The sequence below is a fragment of the Dermacentor andersoni genome, chromosome 8 (assembly GCF_023375885.2).
Source record: "Dermacentor andersoni chromosome 8, qqDerAnde1_hic_scaffold, whole genome shotgun sequence".
Classification (NCBI taxonomy): domain Eukaryota; kingdom Metazoa; phylum Arthropoda; class Arachnida; order Ixodida; family Ixodidae; genus Dermacentor; species Dermacentor andersoni.
The window spans coordinates 138,157,825-138,175,081 of NC_092821.1; the positions used below are offsets into that span (position 1 = coordinate 138,157,825).

Sequence of the window (17,257 nt, forward strand, 5' to 3'; positions counted from 1 at the left end):
GCCTGACCGTGCACGGGAGGATACGCTATGAAAATAAGTGTTAAAATGTTGTGCGATGGCATTCAAGTCGTTAAGAATGGTTCCATTCACTGCAATTTCCGTAACAGTCTTCTTGCTATTGCCAAGGAATCCCCAAAACTTATCCGGTGCGTTTTTTATGAAGTTGGGCAATGTTGTGGAAAAATCCAAATTTTTGGAATCGCGCACGGCGCATGACAGCTGTTTTTGGAGTTCCGTGATATCGACTGTGCGTCGATGCTTCTTTTTTATTCGTTTGATTTTGTGCTTTAGTTGTATTATTCCACGCGTCATCCAAGGCGTATTTTTATTGACTTTCTTAGTTTTAGTGGGTATGAATGTATCTATGCAATGCCTGCACATTGTAGTAAACGTGGTCCAAAGTGCAGACACATCACTACCACTATCTGCAAAGCGCGTAAGACAAGTTTCCATGTAGTCGACTATGCTGGCGTCATCCGCTCTGGTGTAATCTTTAAAGATTTGGTATTGGAAGTTTTAGGAACAGGAGTTTTGACAATGGGCAAGGAAAGTGCAATAAGGTAATGGTCAGATAAGCCATCTTCGATTGACACGGTATGTTCGGAAAAAGTTCGTTTTAAAAAAATAACATCTAATATAGAACATGATGACCCTTGCACACGCGTGGGTTCATTAACCACTTGAATAAGATCATGTGTTAGCATGATCTTCATATGTGCGGTTAATTGATTAAGAAGTTAATTTGGAAACATTGTTAATTAATTAAATACTTGTTTCGATTTCTCGCGCAAGTAATGTCCGCCTCCTTGAATATTCCAGCCCATAGAATGAAATTAAACTATCTACCACAAGCGATTTCTTAAAATTCTGTTAAACAAACATTTTGACCCCGTATAAAATGGGCAATGCAAGTAATAAAATTACAGCTGTCAAAGTGGGTGAAGGAAAGTTACGTACCCCTTTTAACCACGGAATAGGTTCTCACCAAAAATTGTCGTGCGATTTGCCGCTCGAGGCACTTTGCGTGTATTCGTGGTCTTCACGCTCGGAGAAACGCTTTCCTTTTTCCGAAAGAAACGGAAAGCTGTATCGGGAGTTTTCCATGTTGCTCTACAATATTCTGATTGACACTTTTCATCTAATTATAATAATTAAGAAGTTGAATAATTAATTAAAGCTAATTATGTGAATAGGCGGAATGCAGAAAATATATGAGTATCTCCAAGCGACGACCAACAACATCACCTTGGTTCTGCCCAGCTACGTGGCATTAGCGTATATTTTAACTCTTGGTACATGGTAGTCGGCACTCCCTGTATATATATATATATATATATATATATATATATATATATATATATATATATATATATATACTATGCAGACGTGAGATCGGTGAAAAAGCAACCCGCTGGACTACAGAGTGAACTTTGACTGCACCGTTGTCTATACAAGGAACAAGGTTTCCCAACTATCCCGCACCGAGTTAAAAAAAAAATGAAACAGAAAACATGGATCAATATGCGTGAATAAAACCAAGTGCACGCAGTTTTAGTGTTTTCTTGAGAAACCGCCCGTGCTTTTCTCGTCCTTGACATTAAATTATTCAATTAAAGTAATAGTAGAACTATTTCAGCGCTGTCCTCATTGTCAAGATGTCGGGCGGTTGTAAACGATCGTAAGAGGCGTGAAAATGAGGTGTTTCCCACAAGGTGCACCTCACACGCTTACTTTATTTCAGGAATACAAAGAAAAGCCCGCGCACGAGGCATGAGAAGCCCGTTGTCCAGTGCTCCAGAGGGGTTGTATATGCAATTCTCTTGCACCCTTGTGGGCAGCTGTACATTGGACATACCGAGAGTTGCGTGAAGGACCATGTAAGGGAACATGCGCGAAAACTAAAGAAAAAGGAGGATAAGGGCGCACATATGGTGGCTCATGTTACCGCGTGTGGGTGTGACGCTCGATTTTCGGGGCTACGGTTCTGGGCAGGAGCGGCAACACCTCTTCTAGGCTTGCACTTGAGGCCTCCTTTATCAAGAATAGACATGGGTGTATCGTGAGCCTTCTATCTCATTACTTGATGCGGACTTTGACTTCTTGCGCAGCCGCCTTTGACGTGCATGTGCCCGTTTTCTTTTCTTTTGCTTGGTATGCGCATGCGTGACAAGAGGATATCTTGTCTATCCTTCCATTAAACAGTTGTGAGTGTAGCGCTTGTCTTTGGTGACCTTTGTTGTCTCAGTAGTTTTTATCACACTAAGTTACCACTTCAATAATCGGCTGTCAAGGACGAGTCAAGAAATTACTGCCATTTTTCAACAGCCACAAATATATCTGGCGAGGAAACGACGAAGAACGATAAACGTCGAGGAAGCTGCAAAGCAAGCTTCGCTATAAAATTTGTGCATGGTGGAATGTGGCTTCACAGTATCAGCTTGATTTCACGACACAGGCCTGTACTCTCGAGCTTCGTGATTTAATTAAAATGGAATTGTGAGCGTAAAACACTTGACTACCTCCCATCCCGCCATCAAGAGCGCACTTTCAATGACCATTGAAGTCGTTGATCCCTGCAATATGCGGATACCAATGGTTCTCTTGATCGAACTCGCACAAATTAGCGAATTAGTCAGGCGGATTTTAATGGCCTTTGATTTCAATACTAATTGAAATGGAGCGTGTGACTGCGGTGCAGGGGAAACGTTACGAGCCTTGCACGCAGCGTTATTGAAACACGAAGAACAACAAAAATATGGAGGACGCTTAAGCTTCGCTTTTAAGAGTGGAACGCGATAGCATTCAAAGATCCCCGACTGTCTCTCACGCTTCCCGGCGACTGGAGCGTATGTAACCATAATGTTTACCGGGAAACGCTGGCCGCGAATGCTATGCATATAGGCGGGCTTTGTGGTCGAAAAGCGGTCTCTTGCGTGGGCCGCGATGAGACGGAGGCGAGCGCCAGCTGGAGGTGTTGCAATGAACCGGGCGCGCCGCTCCGTGGCCCTCGAGACACCCGCGCGGGCGCGCGCAACAGCTGGACGGCTGGTTTGTGAATGGCAGATACGCTGGAAAAGTTTTTTTTAGTTTTCGTGTAATAGAATTATCTTTTATCGGAAAGTCAAATTACAATCCCAGAGCTTCTGTATCTTTAAGTTGACTGTTAGTCATAGTTTACAATTTTTCCACGTATTTTAGCTTGAGAAGTTCAATTAGTTCAGTAAATCACTTGCGTCCCATGGAGGGCCTGGGTATGGGTGGTTCGAAAACCTTTTCGCTGCAACGTCGTCCGACGCTGACATCGGATTTTCTGCAGCACGAGATCCTTAAAAGCCAAAACGGTACTTCATGAATGTGTGTCTTCTCAATGAATTCATGTCGAATGTTATGCCCGTGCACATGTACCCCGTGGTTCCTCACGGTGACTGATCGACCGCAGCACTCAGCAGTATCTCTTCTCCGGCATGACTGGCGCTAAAGTCAACGTTGTTCAACCCGTCATAGGCACCGGACGTTGGGTCCCGCGAACGCGTCACGCCCGTAGCCGATTCAGGGAACGCATTCCAGGGATATTTTCACTGACTGACACGTGTGTTCCTCGAAGGCATCGTCAACGGCGCGGCGCCGTCATGGTCAACGGCCGAGCGATTCCACGCTCCTCTCACGTCGCTCGATCGACGCACTCTCCGACCTCGCTTCCACCTCGGCTGACCACGTGGGCTAACAACCTCAAGACCGCTGGCTCGTCGTATCACGTCCGGGCATCTCTGTGCGCTCGACGACTTGTCAGGTCTAGCCAGACGCTCGACGTCTGCGGCAGGCCAGAAAGCTCAGATCGATTGAAGCGCTGTGCATTAAAAATGCTGGGCGAGTTGTCGTATTTGCTTGTTGTTCGCCTTTGTTTCTGCGGCACTGATTGGGGTCGCATTGTTTTTCTTGCTTTCCTGGGGATAAGGCGAACGCGCGCGGGAGAACGCGGTTCGACCGTGCCATTGATAGAAGGCTGCGGTCTCCAGCTGGCGTCGACAAAAGAACACGGCGGCCTAATTGGCTCCAAGCGGTTGGGCGAGCGAGTGAAAAAAAATGTCCGCGCTTACATAAGGAACGAGCTTCGGGTTCCGGCTTTTGGAGGTATCCGGTAAGCTGCGAGTGGAGGAGAAGTTGCTGCTTGTATGTGCAATATTATTCGGTATACGTCACATATGCGTTCAAAGATGATGCGGGCAAACGGAGGGGTTCCATTTTTAATGAGAAAATGAAGCCTAGAGACAATAAAGTCAACGAAAGCAGCTTTTTCATTTAAATGTACAATAATTATTAATGAGGGGCTAAACTGGCAATGAGCTTCGTATCTTTTTTTTTTGTCAGGGAATTGCACGGAGGGATTGCTGCCGCCGTAGCTCAGTAGAGCATCGCACTTGTACAGTGGTTGTGACTTCAGTTCCGATTGGGAGCATGTCGTGCTGTTTTATCTTTATTTCTTTCTATTTGTTTGGTAACAATATGAAGCTCTTCGCAGATATTATGCGCATTCATAATTAGGCTTACGTCACAATTAATAAACAGTTATTAATGCGAATAGCATTCTTTGCATTGTGAGACCACCTTTCTTTCCGGCTATCTATCCAACAGTTTTCTTGGGTCGATCACGAAGATAGCGTAGTCTAAAAATGTTGGCGTAAGCCTCATTCACGGCACCCCTAAATAAACGAAGATAAAAAAATAAAGAAATCTGGAAAACTTAACCGGAATAATTTTAGTCTCTAAAGCCTGCTATTCTCATACTTGGATAGGCATCTTAAATAAGTTCTCCCCGAATGTTCTCCCCTATGTTTCTCCTTGGTTTCAACCCTGTCCAGCAGACATGTGTGACTACTGCTGATCTACTTATTTATGGAGTTATGAAAACAACCGGCTTGCTACGAGAAAAAAAAATTATGAGAATGCTATGGATTTTTCACCACACCACCAGCTATATTTAACGTGCACACAAGGCTTGTTGAGAGCATAGCACATTCACGTACACCTCATTTGAATGTCACGGGCGCGGTGTGAAATAAAGCCGACGGTCTCGTGCGAAAGAGTAGAACTCTGTAGCCACTGAGCTAGGGGCTGTCTCAGTATTGGTTCGGCGAATCTATAGCATTCGCAGTCTGTTTCACAAGCGGCTTGTTCTATAAACGGAATTCATTTGGTCACATCATGTGTCTCGCCCGCCTTTCCACAACAATGGATGTTATGCGACGAAAAGGTTATGCCGCAAGATGAAATAAGCAGCTAGAAGACTTCTATGGTGCGCATTACTCGTCCTTAAGTTTACTAAGTTTACTTATTGTTTTACTTATTATTTACCTATTACTTATTAGTTTACGTATTCAGTTTACTCGAAGCAAGTTGTCAAATTTTCAAAGGAGTGGTGCTTGCACGGGACAGGTTATTATCAGTCCACCTTTGTCCATCTTTGTGCAGGAGCACCAGTTGCCTATACAATGGTCTTATAAGTCTTACTTTTATTGGCCTTGCCTTTATAACTGAGCGCAAATGAGAAGAAAACCATCAAAGCTAGATTCGTGGTTCGAAAGTTCGAAGATTAGAAGCAAAATACACATGGTGCATATACTTTGGCGCTTCTCGGCTATCGCCGAGCGCCTCAAATTTGCCCCTGAAAGCCGAGCACTTCAGAGCCTCAGATATGGACGCCTGGCGCCTCCCGACTCCCACCTCCCCTCGAGAGCCGGCGCCTCAAATTCCAGTCATTACTTCGATTTCTACAAGACTAAAAGATGTTCAATAATACCTGAACTGACATCCTCCTTTGTCCCTCCCCGCGTCCTGATGAATCCGCTTCCTGGGGGCGGAAGCTTTTCGTGCTTATTTTAACAAACGTTTTAACAACAACAACAGCAACAACAACAACAACAACAACGCTACATGGTGTGATGCAGCGTCCCATAGGACGCGGCTGCATTTCAGTATGTTGTTCTGCTTGCAGTGTTGGAACTCGTTGGAACTCGATCGATGAGGCTGTAGGTACATTTAGTCGCATACGTCGGATCGCGCACGCAATGGTATACCATGTATCTCTGGCTGTAACAAGACAGTCAACTGATCAGTTAACAATCTGTTAACAATCAGAACTGATCAGTTAACAAGACAGTCGCCACCATCACATTGGACAATGTTCGCCTTTATAGCATGTTGTGAACAGTTGTCCAACATGGAATGTCTCAAGCTGGAGCCGATTTTCTACAAGGAAACAAGGGAACGCCTTGATAAAAAAAATAGTATTGTTGATCGAACTGTTGATCACACCAAGCCTTCATCTTCCTTTAAACCAGTGTCTTGTTTGGATTCATAGCATGTTACAATGATAAGGTTGTATAATGCCGCCAGTGCTTCACTTATTTGTGCTTGGAACGTAACTAGAATAATTTCTCGCACTTCATTTTTTTTTAAACTGCTGACTGAAACTCATTAAAACGGACAAGCGTGCCGTTGGCACTCTTAGTGCACCACTTTCTCTCACTTCCCGCTCGTTCGTGAGGCACCCAGTTGGCTTCCATCGCGTGCAGTCGCAACTCGGAAGCGATTAGCTCGAGTCACGCCCAACGACCGTTCATTGGCCTTTCTCGGTGTCTCGGTCAAGTCCATCAATGTGTCTACACGGTCGTTACCCGACGCCCCTTGAATGTCTGGTGCACCTTCTACGAGCGCGGAACATTCAGACCTTATCACTTTCGTTTAGAAACGCCTTCTGAACGCCCTGGAGGCATTTTTATTTTCGCATCACGACGCCCCAGCGATGTTCGACGTAACATCGCGGAAAGTTAATAACTTGCGAACTTTCGAGCAGAAGTAAGACATCAGCGCCGTCTGCTTGGTTGGCTTCAGCAGACGTGACTACGGCGCTTAACGCAGCGCACACACGACACGCCACATTGCTGTGTGGATATGCGGGCTGCGCACCACGTGATCTTGAGTCAATCGTTCCCGCTTCTCTCCCCCTCGCCTACCGCAGACGGATTCATGTCTTCACCTGCAATGCGAATCGCACTTGTGACATCACGCGAGTGAAATTAAACACCTGGCCCTTGGCACGAGAGTAAGTCGGGTTATTCCTGATTCAGTGCCTTTCTAATTTTTCGTGTAACTTCTCGCTGCGCGCAGGATGCTGTCGGCTATGCTGTCACGTGATCGATCACTCCGAGATGACGTTTGTCGTGTAAATTTGTAATTTTAAACTCAACAGCGGTGTGAATGTAGGTGTGCGCACAAATCATTCACCCTGTCTCAATCATTCCCTGTCTTTACGTTTAAGAAAGACGGGATCTTCCACTGGCTTTCTAATAGCGTGCTTGCTAAAAACTTAATTATAGCATAAATTTAGACCTGTATTGTGACTAGGTAGTGGTGTTTTCAGTGGCCTCTTCTTGGATAGGGTGCACGTCCACACCAAATCTCACGCAGCATTTAATTGTGATGCAGCGTGGAACACGATGACACACGGACAAAGATAGTGATGTTCTAAGTGATGCACTTTAACTATCGGACGGGGAAGACTGCACAAGTCGTGCGTCTACAAAACAAACTGGAGTGCGCGACAGTACCTTCAAGAGTTGAATTTTAATATTCCGATATGGAGGGAGGGCGCATCAATAAATAGCGATAAATAGAGCACGCGCATGGCGTGTGGTGGGCACATCTGTTTGAAACCACGCGCAGCGTTGCCGTAGTTGGTGCCATTTCCATCCCTTGTTTTGATACGCAGAAAACGTGTGGGGCCAGCAACATTTGCGTTCAAAAAAAGCAAGTCGTACATATAAATTTAGTGAGTTTATCTTTCATCTTATCTATTTAGTGAGAGGCGCTGTGTATGATTAGTAGCGCTAGTAAATGTATATCTTAAAATACGATAATGCTATAGCTTCAAGCGTACTTACGGTGCTGAGGGAGTGCACAGTTTTTTACAGATTTTGAGGGCCAGTTTGCGGGCATTGCTCTGATGCAAGATTGGCCGGTCTTAAGTGCAAGTCGTCGAGCAACCTCTATTACGAAGAACCAATCAAACAGCGAAGACAACTAACAGATTAAAACTCGTGACCTCCCGTTTGCGATGTCATTTATGCCTTCATCAATAGGCCACGCCAATGCTCTAAATTCCAGCAACCAATAAAGAATGTGCTGTATATCCCCTCTCTAACGAATTCGTCGCAGAAGACCACATCTGCGAGAAACCCATCAGGGTAGTAGTTGATGAAATAGTGGCACGATGTGCCGTACGCGAAATCATTTCATGCACGCCGTGAAGTGAAGAAGCAAAATTAGCAAAAGCCATAATAGGTGCTCCAATTCAATGTTGCCTCTCTTATACCGGTCACTGCTTTGTAATCTGTATGAAACGCATTACAATTAATTTGATTGCGTCGTGGCGTCTGTGCCGCAGAAAAAGTCAGGTTATTCATTAGTATTGTGAAGAGAGCATGCCGTTATCAAGCCGAAAAGAAAGGAAGAGCGCAGAACGGATTGGTGCGCTTAAATTAGGTTACAAGGCATTTCGGCTTCCTGAAAGAAGCATTTTGCAGTAACAATTGTTCAATTGGGCCTTGTACAGTTATGGAGCAAGGATTCCCTGTGGAAGACGAAACCTCTTTTACCTACGCTACCTTAGCCGCATTGATCAGTGTTCTGCTGTTTCTCTCCCGTAATGGAAATAACTTCCAGGCTAGAATGCCAACGAAATTACCGTTATCGTGTGCGCATCGTAACCATGTTACGTAAATGTCATGTAAGCAACGTGGAAAACTAAGTTCAGCGGCAACATATACGTAGCGCTTTACTAAACATGTCTGAACTTTATCCCTCTTATTACACTTAAAGTAACCTAGAGCTAGGAATAAGGTTTATAAACAGGCATAAGGTACTTCAGAAAGGCTGGCCAACGTTTCGATAGGTGGACCTGTATTCGTAAAAGGCTGCCTCGTGAACTCGTTAAAAGTAATATACCGCAGATGACGAGGCCACCTCTGACGAAAATAGGCCCACCTATCGAAACGTTGGCTGGCCTTTCTGAGGCACCTTATCCCTGTTTATAACCTATACACCTCAGTGTGCTATTCCATCTGTCAGCCCCATTGTTTATTCAAGAGCCAGGAATATGCTTTCCCGCTGTTATTCTTGCGGTGGACAAAGCGTCAACTCTTTCCCGACATCATCCTGACACATTCCTAAGACCGAAAAGGTGAACGCGCCGTGGCCGACATTGCTGCAGCCCCTCTGCATGCCTCTATGCCTCGCGGCGTTCTGCGGAATCTCGCACACTGCCACTCCGCTCTCGTCGCGTGCGTGTAACACCCGGACGTTCGCTGATCGGACACGAGAACGGGCTCGCGCGGCTGTAGGCCAGCAGAGCGATAGAGGTCCTTCGCGCGAAGGGTGATCGCTACAGCGCGGACAAACCGCGCCCAGCGACGGTGGGCGCCCGTACAGGGAGGGGGCGGCCTTGCTCCGCAAAAAAACGGAGAACCGGCAGGACTGACAGGACCCGAGGCATGCCTGACCGCCGCATGCGGCTGGTCGGCGAACGAGGAGGACGCTTGGTCTCGCGGCTAAGCCTCGGGGGGGTGGCCCACCTTCCCCACACCGCACCTTGTATAAAAACCAGGGCCGGCCAGGAGAACAATTACTCGCCGCTCTCGGTTTGTTATCGCCAGCACACGCAAGCCGTCGTCGCCACCATGAACGCTCTGGTCTGTATAGCCCGTGCGCGTGCCTGCACGTGCGCGACGTCGAGAAGCTTGCGCTTCGCGGTCGCGTACGATCCGCGTATATATGTGCTCTGCTCCTCGGATTCCACGTCGCGCGAGGGGTTGACGATTTCGAGGCTCCCAGGGACATCCTCCGAGGAGGTCGTCGGTCACGTGTGGCGTGGTCACGTGTGACCACGCTAAAGTTCTGGCGCGTGGTCACGAGCCCGCGTCCGTGACGCCGTCATCGTCACGGGGAACGTCGTGAACGTTGTAACACTGTCACGTGCTGCGACGCGGCGGACGTTTCCCATTTGCATTTGCGGTTGGACCGTGCTGCAAGTGCAAGCCGCTCGATGTTACGCGAGGTCAACCGTAAGCAGCTTAGGGGTTTGCGAGTCGTGACCCAAGGACGCTAATAGCCTGGGGCCTCGGTTGTGGTTTTAACGTTACGTCATAGTTCCGTGTTGCTGGCGTAGCCATGCTTTCCTGACGCGCCCATTGGAGATATCGGGCTTAGAGTCAATTGGGACAGATGTGCCGATGTGCGCCTTTGAAGTTACAGGTCGGAGTGCTTCTTCAAGAACTACGTTTCTGCATGCATCTATCATGCTAGCGACTTTCGGCTTCCCTTGGAACACGTACGCCTTCCATGCCAGGATCTCTGGATTGCCGTCATAGATTCGTGTTAGTGACGGATGTAAGTTCATTCGCAGTGGGCTTTGTCTGATGATAAGGAAGGGTGTACCTACAGTGAGCACTTCATGGAATTTATCAATTTCTTCAGCAACCTGCATCTGTGGCGTACGCAAATTTTGTTAATGCGCGTGCACAACTGCCCGGGCTTTAAATTACTAAATCATTGAATACAAAAATCTTCATGTCATACCAGATTTCAGATTCTGCGGATAACTAGAGAGCAGTTTGCAATTACTACATATATTGAAGTAATGCCACAAAGTAATGCCTTCGAATTAGGTGCAACATTTTGATCATGCGTGCAGGCTTAACAAGCCTGAGAGCGCCACTTTAAAAAGAAAGGAAAGAAGTTGCTACGTTTTGTCAAATGCAAAGCTCATTGCTGCTCCGTTGCATCCGCTCAGACGCCCGTATCTTCTCCAGCCTTAAAGCTCCTTTCCCAACCCCCCCCCCCCCCCCCCCGCCTAACTGTTCAACTTATCCTCAGTGTGGAGAAGACCTATGGTCCATAACTCCGTACTCCCTTGACAGTATTCTCGCTTTATTTATTACTGCGACGAAGCCCATGATATCATGAGGATAAGTCCACAACTTGGCCTGCTCTGTATTTGTTCCTATTATAGTTATTGGTCTGCCACTATTTTCCGGTGTTATTATCGAATGTTACAAGCAAAAAGGCATTGTATGCCATCTTGTGGCAGTATACGTCCACTTGTTTATCATTTTTGTTTTATTTTCCACATCTTCATGTAATCTAGCGGGCAGAGGAGGTAATGTAGCTTCCAGAGAATTTCCAAATTGGGTACTGTTTATCGGCGTTTACAGGATTGATTTAGCATTTTGTAGAAGCAAATCGTCGCATTCCTAATGTACGTGTGCGCGATATACAGCGGGAATCCTACGCACGTGCAATCGCAGGGAACTGCGTAGTTGTGTCGGCCGTAGCTGTGACATCGCAGTAGTTCAGAAGCAAGGTTTACAAAGCCTACCTTTTCTTGGATAACATTTTAGGGCAAGCAGAGAAGGACAAAACGGAGGCGTAGACACCGCGGTGCGCTAGTGGTGTAACCAGCACGCGAAATTATTCTACATCAGCTGCGCAAATAGGATATAACTTCTCGCCCACAGGATATACCTTTCGACTACACTTGTTTCTTCCTTGTTTGCCCCGCAGGTGACGTCACAGTTGATGGAGTTTTCGAACATTGGTGCTATCTATAGTCGCGCGGTAAATATTGTTGGCAAGGCGTGGAGCGTGGCTCGGTTTCACAGCTTTTAGCTCCGCACGATCGAGTGCTGCCGGCTAAAACCGCTTTGACCGACGCGATTATGAGAAAAGCGGATTAGATCTGTTTGTTTGTTTCGCAAAGTACGTTACTCTCGCTTGTTTGTTTTTTGTTTGTTTTCGTAATATCTGCGCCAAAGGATGCGTCGTTTTCTTCGCGGCGCTTATCTTCCTCCTGATCACGAGGGAGAAAAGAAGGCCGAGCCCGAACTTCGTATTTCCGACGCGAACGGAGACGGTGCAAGCGCGGCGAACGGCAGGGGAATTCTCGGCGCTCTCGCGCTCGCTACTTTTTTTTTTCGAAAGTGCACCCCCGATAGTCGGCTACTGAGGAAAGCACTCGACGCTTTTGCGGTCCGATATCGCGTTCTCTGCCGGGCTTAATACTTTCGGTAATGTGCTCCAATCGTTACCGGCCGTCCCGGACCTTGGCGTACCAATGTATGCGCCTGGCGGCCCGGCGGCTCTGTTCAGCTGCGAAGGGGTCTCGAACGTTGGGCACCTCCGTTATGGCGCGCTTACGAGGAAGCAAAACATATAAAAATAAAATTAAGCCGAGCACAACAGCAGGCGGACCGCAACGTCTTATAGATTCACGGCGCGACGGTGTATCTGCGTGCCGGTTCCTTGCAAGGTTGTTGCTTTAAATGCACGAGGTCATTTTCCTCGTGTTTTGCTTCGCTCCTCCCCGCCCCCCCCCTCCCCCGCTTCAAGGCCCGCAAGCGCTCGAAGTGAGGTGGTTTCGATTAGCGTTAAGCGTTCGCATATCGTAAGGGAAAGAGAGATGGCGAGAGTCTCGGACTAAATGTTCCCGGGCCGACTGATCGAAGATTCGGGGAGGAGGTTCTAGCTCGCTGGGTTTATCTCTCTCTATCGTGGTGCTCGGTTACACTGGTGATCCTTGCTCGGTTAGATAGCGAGCTTCGAATTAGATTAACTGTAAGTACATTTGAAGTTGTAGACCAAGCCGAGCTACCGCGACGACGGTTTAATCCTGATCGTGGGCTTTACGTTCGGAGGCTGAGAAGCACTTTTGATGTGTGGGTGTTTCCCGGAGACTCGGCTGCGACCTTGTGTCGGTGACCTGTGCTCCTATAGTGTTCCACGTTCATTTATCTGTCTAACAAGGCTGCATAAGCTGCAGCTGAGAGGTTTACTTATTTTTGTTTTAAATTTCGCATGATCGGTTGTTTGGAACTAGCCGCATAAAGTAGTTGTGCAACTATGAGAAGATGCGAGATCAGTGAACGTTTAATCTCTAAGGGATCGAATTTCGTCAGTTATAGTGTAGAGAAGAAACCTCAGTGATTCTAGGTTAATCCATATCCTCCTTGGCAGCCTTTGAAAGAGAAGTAGTGAGATTGTGCTTGAAGCTTGAACATGCAATAAGAAATCAATATAATGTTAACACCCTTTCGGGGGTAATGTGTAAAGCTTATCTTCAAACTGTAGGACCATATGCTCCAACTTGAACGACATTTTACATGAGAAAAGCACTTCGTGCCTTGAAAAAGCATGCGTTATAGTTGATTAACTGAGCAAAGTTCCCGTGAAGCATAACTTTTGAGTGGCGCGAAATTAAAACATCACACCTGTGATGGTAAAGACTGAAACTAGATTACACAACGCGGCACAGCGGAACCCTTCACGTCAAGCCTGTGCCTATGTCAGTCACGTTCATGAATACTTTTTTTGTAGCGTCAGCTTTTTAGTCTGTACCTTAGTACCATCTGCAATGACGTATTGTTTGTATTAGGAAAGTAAGGTTGTTGACCTCTGCTAAAGCTAAACTGAAAGTTGGAATCCATGAGCTGTGAATGTTTTTTTTACGCATATAGTAAGACAAAAACAAAGTTGGGGCTTCTTCAAGAATACATGTACCAGACAGCACATACGGAGATTTCGCATCGTATTGCCGACACGGTGCTTGAGCGTCCTTTCAACTACGAGTGAAACCACGCCCGCTATTCCTCTCGCGCCAGACATTTTTAACGCAAGCATGCTTCAAATGAATTGCGGAGTCTCTCGTTTAATTAGTTAAGAGCTCGCGGACCAGTAATCCATGCAATTGCCCGTCACTGGTCAAGAGAAAAGCTGACGCTTTGTCGGAGCTCGTCGACTGTCATTGAGCGAACCGCCTGTCTTCCGCAGTTGGCCACCATTCTTCTGGGCCTGGCGTCCTACGCCGCCGCCGGAGGCTTCACCGCCCCGTCGCCCTACGCCGCCAGCGTGTATGGTCCGTCTATCGGATCCGTTGGCTACGGATACGGCGGACGCGGATTCCTGCCTCAGGCCTACAACCTGCAGGTGAGTCGCCGTACCTTTCCTTTTTTATGAATGACTGAAGCCTCTCGAAAAAGCTTTCGAAAGCAAGTAACGCTTGCAAACGTTTTTCGTTGGTCCGTGTAATCGCAAAACACTTGTGATACTTCTCAAGCTTACGTCCTTTCATTCCATTCGTTCGCATCGTCACATTGTGTTCGAAGCTTTGAGCACAATGTGATACACAACATGTATCGGCGAAGAAAGGCCGGGCCTCACCACGCCTTACTTTTTCATCGAGCCCACTTGGGTTGCTGCTCCCGTGTAAGACTCTCAGCAAACCTTCACGCGTACATGAACACTCACTTCCCTTCGTTTCCTCCATGCCCAGTGCGCTTCGGTAAAAACTTTGTGCTCACGTATGCGGCAAAAGTAAGGATCGGAATAGCTTTATTGTTCGTACAATGGAACGAACGAATTGCTGAGTTTATGCTTGTTGGGGTCACAAGATAGCTAGATTTTGAAATCACATGGCCAGTATAGAAGAGCTAACTTTTGTTCCATAAGTACAGGACTTTGTGAATTGTTTGCGATTGCGATCGACTTTCTGATATGTTTAGTTTCCCGCGCGCCAATGCTCCTTGGAAGATAGCGCGTAGATTCCTCGTCACCCGAGAAATGTATTTTTGCTTGCTTCACTCAAATTTCTTACTGATAGTCTGCTTTTACTGGTTCGATATGACAACGCATACCTAAAGCTTTGTATGGTTATATGTGCAGCCATAACAGTGACGGCGCGTCACCATGACTGCATCATCCTGCAGCATAGTTGCTTCGACGATCCATTTGGAAGGTGAACATACTGGTGGGCATATATTGAGCACTTGGTGCACTAAGGTTTCCTCAGGGGAGCCGGACGAAAGGTCAAAGACGATTCAAGCTATAGTGCGTTGCTTTTGTCTCACTCTTCACGATAACGCACTCGTTCTCAGCCTGTTTTCCACAACTTTCAGTTATCGCGCCAAGTCGATTCTAGTCCCCACAACAATATATAAAAGCAGTCAATAGAACTTCCATACACGTTTGCTTTTTTTTTTCCTGCAGGCTTATGGTCTTACTGTTCTTATTTGACCAACGTCTGGGGACTTTCAGCAAATAGTCCAACGAACAAATGAAATATGCTCGCTGACTTTTGTCCTGGACTTGCACAGGCTATGGAGTGACGAATCTATAAGTGTATAAGAAGGCTGAACAGTCTGCAAGAATTCATAAGAGAACCTGGAAGTCTACACACTGTGCGAATTCATTTCACAATCGTTCGCAGGTGCGCTTTGGCGGCGGAGTCAAGGCCGGTGTCGCCTACGGCGGCTACGGACACGGAGGATACGGTCTTGCCGTCGGTGGCTACGGACACGGCGTCGCCCTCGGCCACGGTCTTGGCTACGGAGGATACGGACACGGTGTTGCCCTCGGCCACGGCGGCTACGGACACGGTCTTGCCCTCGGCTACGGTGGTTACGGACACGGTCTTGGATACGGAAAGCTCTACGGTTAAACGGTACGCGCCCTGTGCGCGCTCTTGAGGCGCTCTGCAGAGATGACTGTCTTCCGATCAATTTCTTTACGCCATTCTTCTTCGTCTTCTACACCGTTAGCTGCTAGGAACAGTAAAAGTATAGCGCGTTCTGGACTAAAGCAAAGTTAGTGACAGGAGACACTACTTCTATGTCCTAGTACACGAGGCCATTATTCGTCTCCTGTCAAGATAGATCGCCAACAGGCCCAATATACCTCTTTAGTGATATACATTTCTAGCTGGTAAGAGCCCGCATTACGACGTCCGTCCTTGAGACATGGCACATCTAGCGCGTGGTACGGACACGTGACACTCGCACGTGGTTTGGGTCACGCCTCGTACCACCATCAGCAGCTAAGAGCTCGTCTTCGTAGGTTAGAAGTCTGCGGACAATTTTGGAAACGGCGGCCACAGGGAAGCAAGAAAGCGTATTAAGGGGAAACTTTGTATGAATGGAGTAGGTCTTATGCACAGATGGCTGAGGACTTTAAAGATTGGCGAAGTTGTAAAGCTCAACATTGACCAGTCAGGCTGCTATAAATCTAGAACACAGTCGCAATTTCACCAAGGATGTTCGTGTAAGCTTTCTGAAGACTTGGGTCTATCTATGTGAAGGCTAATAATGAGAGCAAAAAATCGCAATCGAAAAAAAAATTACGCCTCTTAAGGGGTTCGCTTAGGTGTACGAGAATTCGTGAGACGGGGGAAGGGGAGTTGAAAGTTGCACAAGGAAGTTGATTCTCGCAAAATAAATTGTCAGGTATCTGTCGATTCTCTTCAAAGGGACACTAAATACAAGAAAAATATATATATTTCCTAGTGTTTTAGTAAGGTAGACTTCGTCAATACCAAGAAGTCACTCTTACTGCTACGAGAGGCTTAATAAGGCAGAAATGAAGTGAAAACAGACAGTAGGTGACGACCCCTTCAATTTCCTGCATCAAGTTCCAGAGATGTCACCATTTTGTCGGCGTCTGCTCCGTTACAGTTACTCTTTTTATTGCTAAGCATGGGCTGAATTGCATTTAAAGAAAAAGCTGGAGTCTAAATTTAGCATGTCTTAAGATACTTTATTCATCCACAAGGGCCTAAGTACGAAAAAAAAAGAAATACATTGAAATTCTTGTCGCCACACTGGCATACCAGAGAGAAACTGAAAAAGGAAAAAGAAAGACGGAATATTGACATTCATTGTACCTTTTTAATAATCAATATCTTACGGCGAATATATTAAACCTAGAAATTTTCAGAAAAAAAAAAACATTTTGTAGGACTAAACCAATTTAGCGCTTCTCGTTAGTGTCCCTGGCAGCATAGCTAAGGGTTCTATAGCCAGGCTGTTTCCGAACGCTGGCAGCCGGGCTATATATACGGCTCTCTTCGTCCGGCAATATGCACTGGCTGCAGTTTCATTTCTTGTTCTTTTTTTCGCTTTCTTTCTTTTTCAGAACTCACCCAAGCCAGCAGCTGCGCTTGTGTACATTAACACAGAAACCCGGGCAAAGGCTCCGCAGGACGGATACGCCATGTGTTCGCCGTCGGCCAATGCGCTGAAACTCGAGAGTACAAACACACTGAGCGAGTATCTACACAAAACTCTCACAAAAACTATACCCATGTGACATGCATTACACGTGACAAGCACCATTCCACGGACCACGAGACACAATAAAAAGAAAAACGTTTTATAAA

The 17,257-nt window shown here is 46.6% G+C and overlaps 1 protein-coding gene across 1 annotated transcript; it reads left to right on the top strand.

Moving 5' to 3' along the window:
• The first annotated feature begins 9,687 nt into the window (after positions 1 to 9,687).
• LOC126525795 (uncharacterized) lies at positions 9,688 to 17,257 on the top strand. The gene is made up of 4 exons (XM_050173728.3): positions 9,688 to 9,746; positions 13,879 to 14,034; positions 15,314 to 15,547; positions 17,014 to 17,257. The coding sequence occupies exons 1-3, from the start codon at positions 9,735 to 9,737 to the stop codon at positions 15,542 to 15,544; spliced, it is 399 nt and encodes a 132-aa protein (XP_050029685.2). The 5' UTR covers positions 9,688 to 9,734; the 3' UTR covers positions 15,545 to 15,547; positions 17,014 to 17,257.

Excerpts from the sequence above, each read along its gene's own strand:
- LOC126525795 (XM_050173728.3), top strand. Across the intron at positions 14,035-15,313 it reads CTCAGGCCTACAACCTGCAG|GTGCGCTTTGGCGGCGGAGT; the intron begins GTGAGTCGCCGT and ends AATCGTTCGCAG.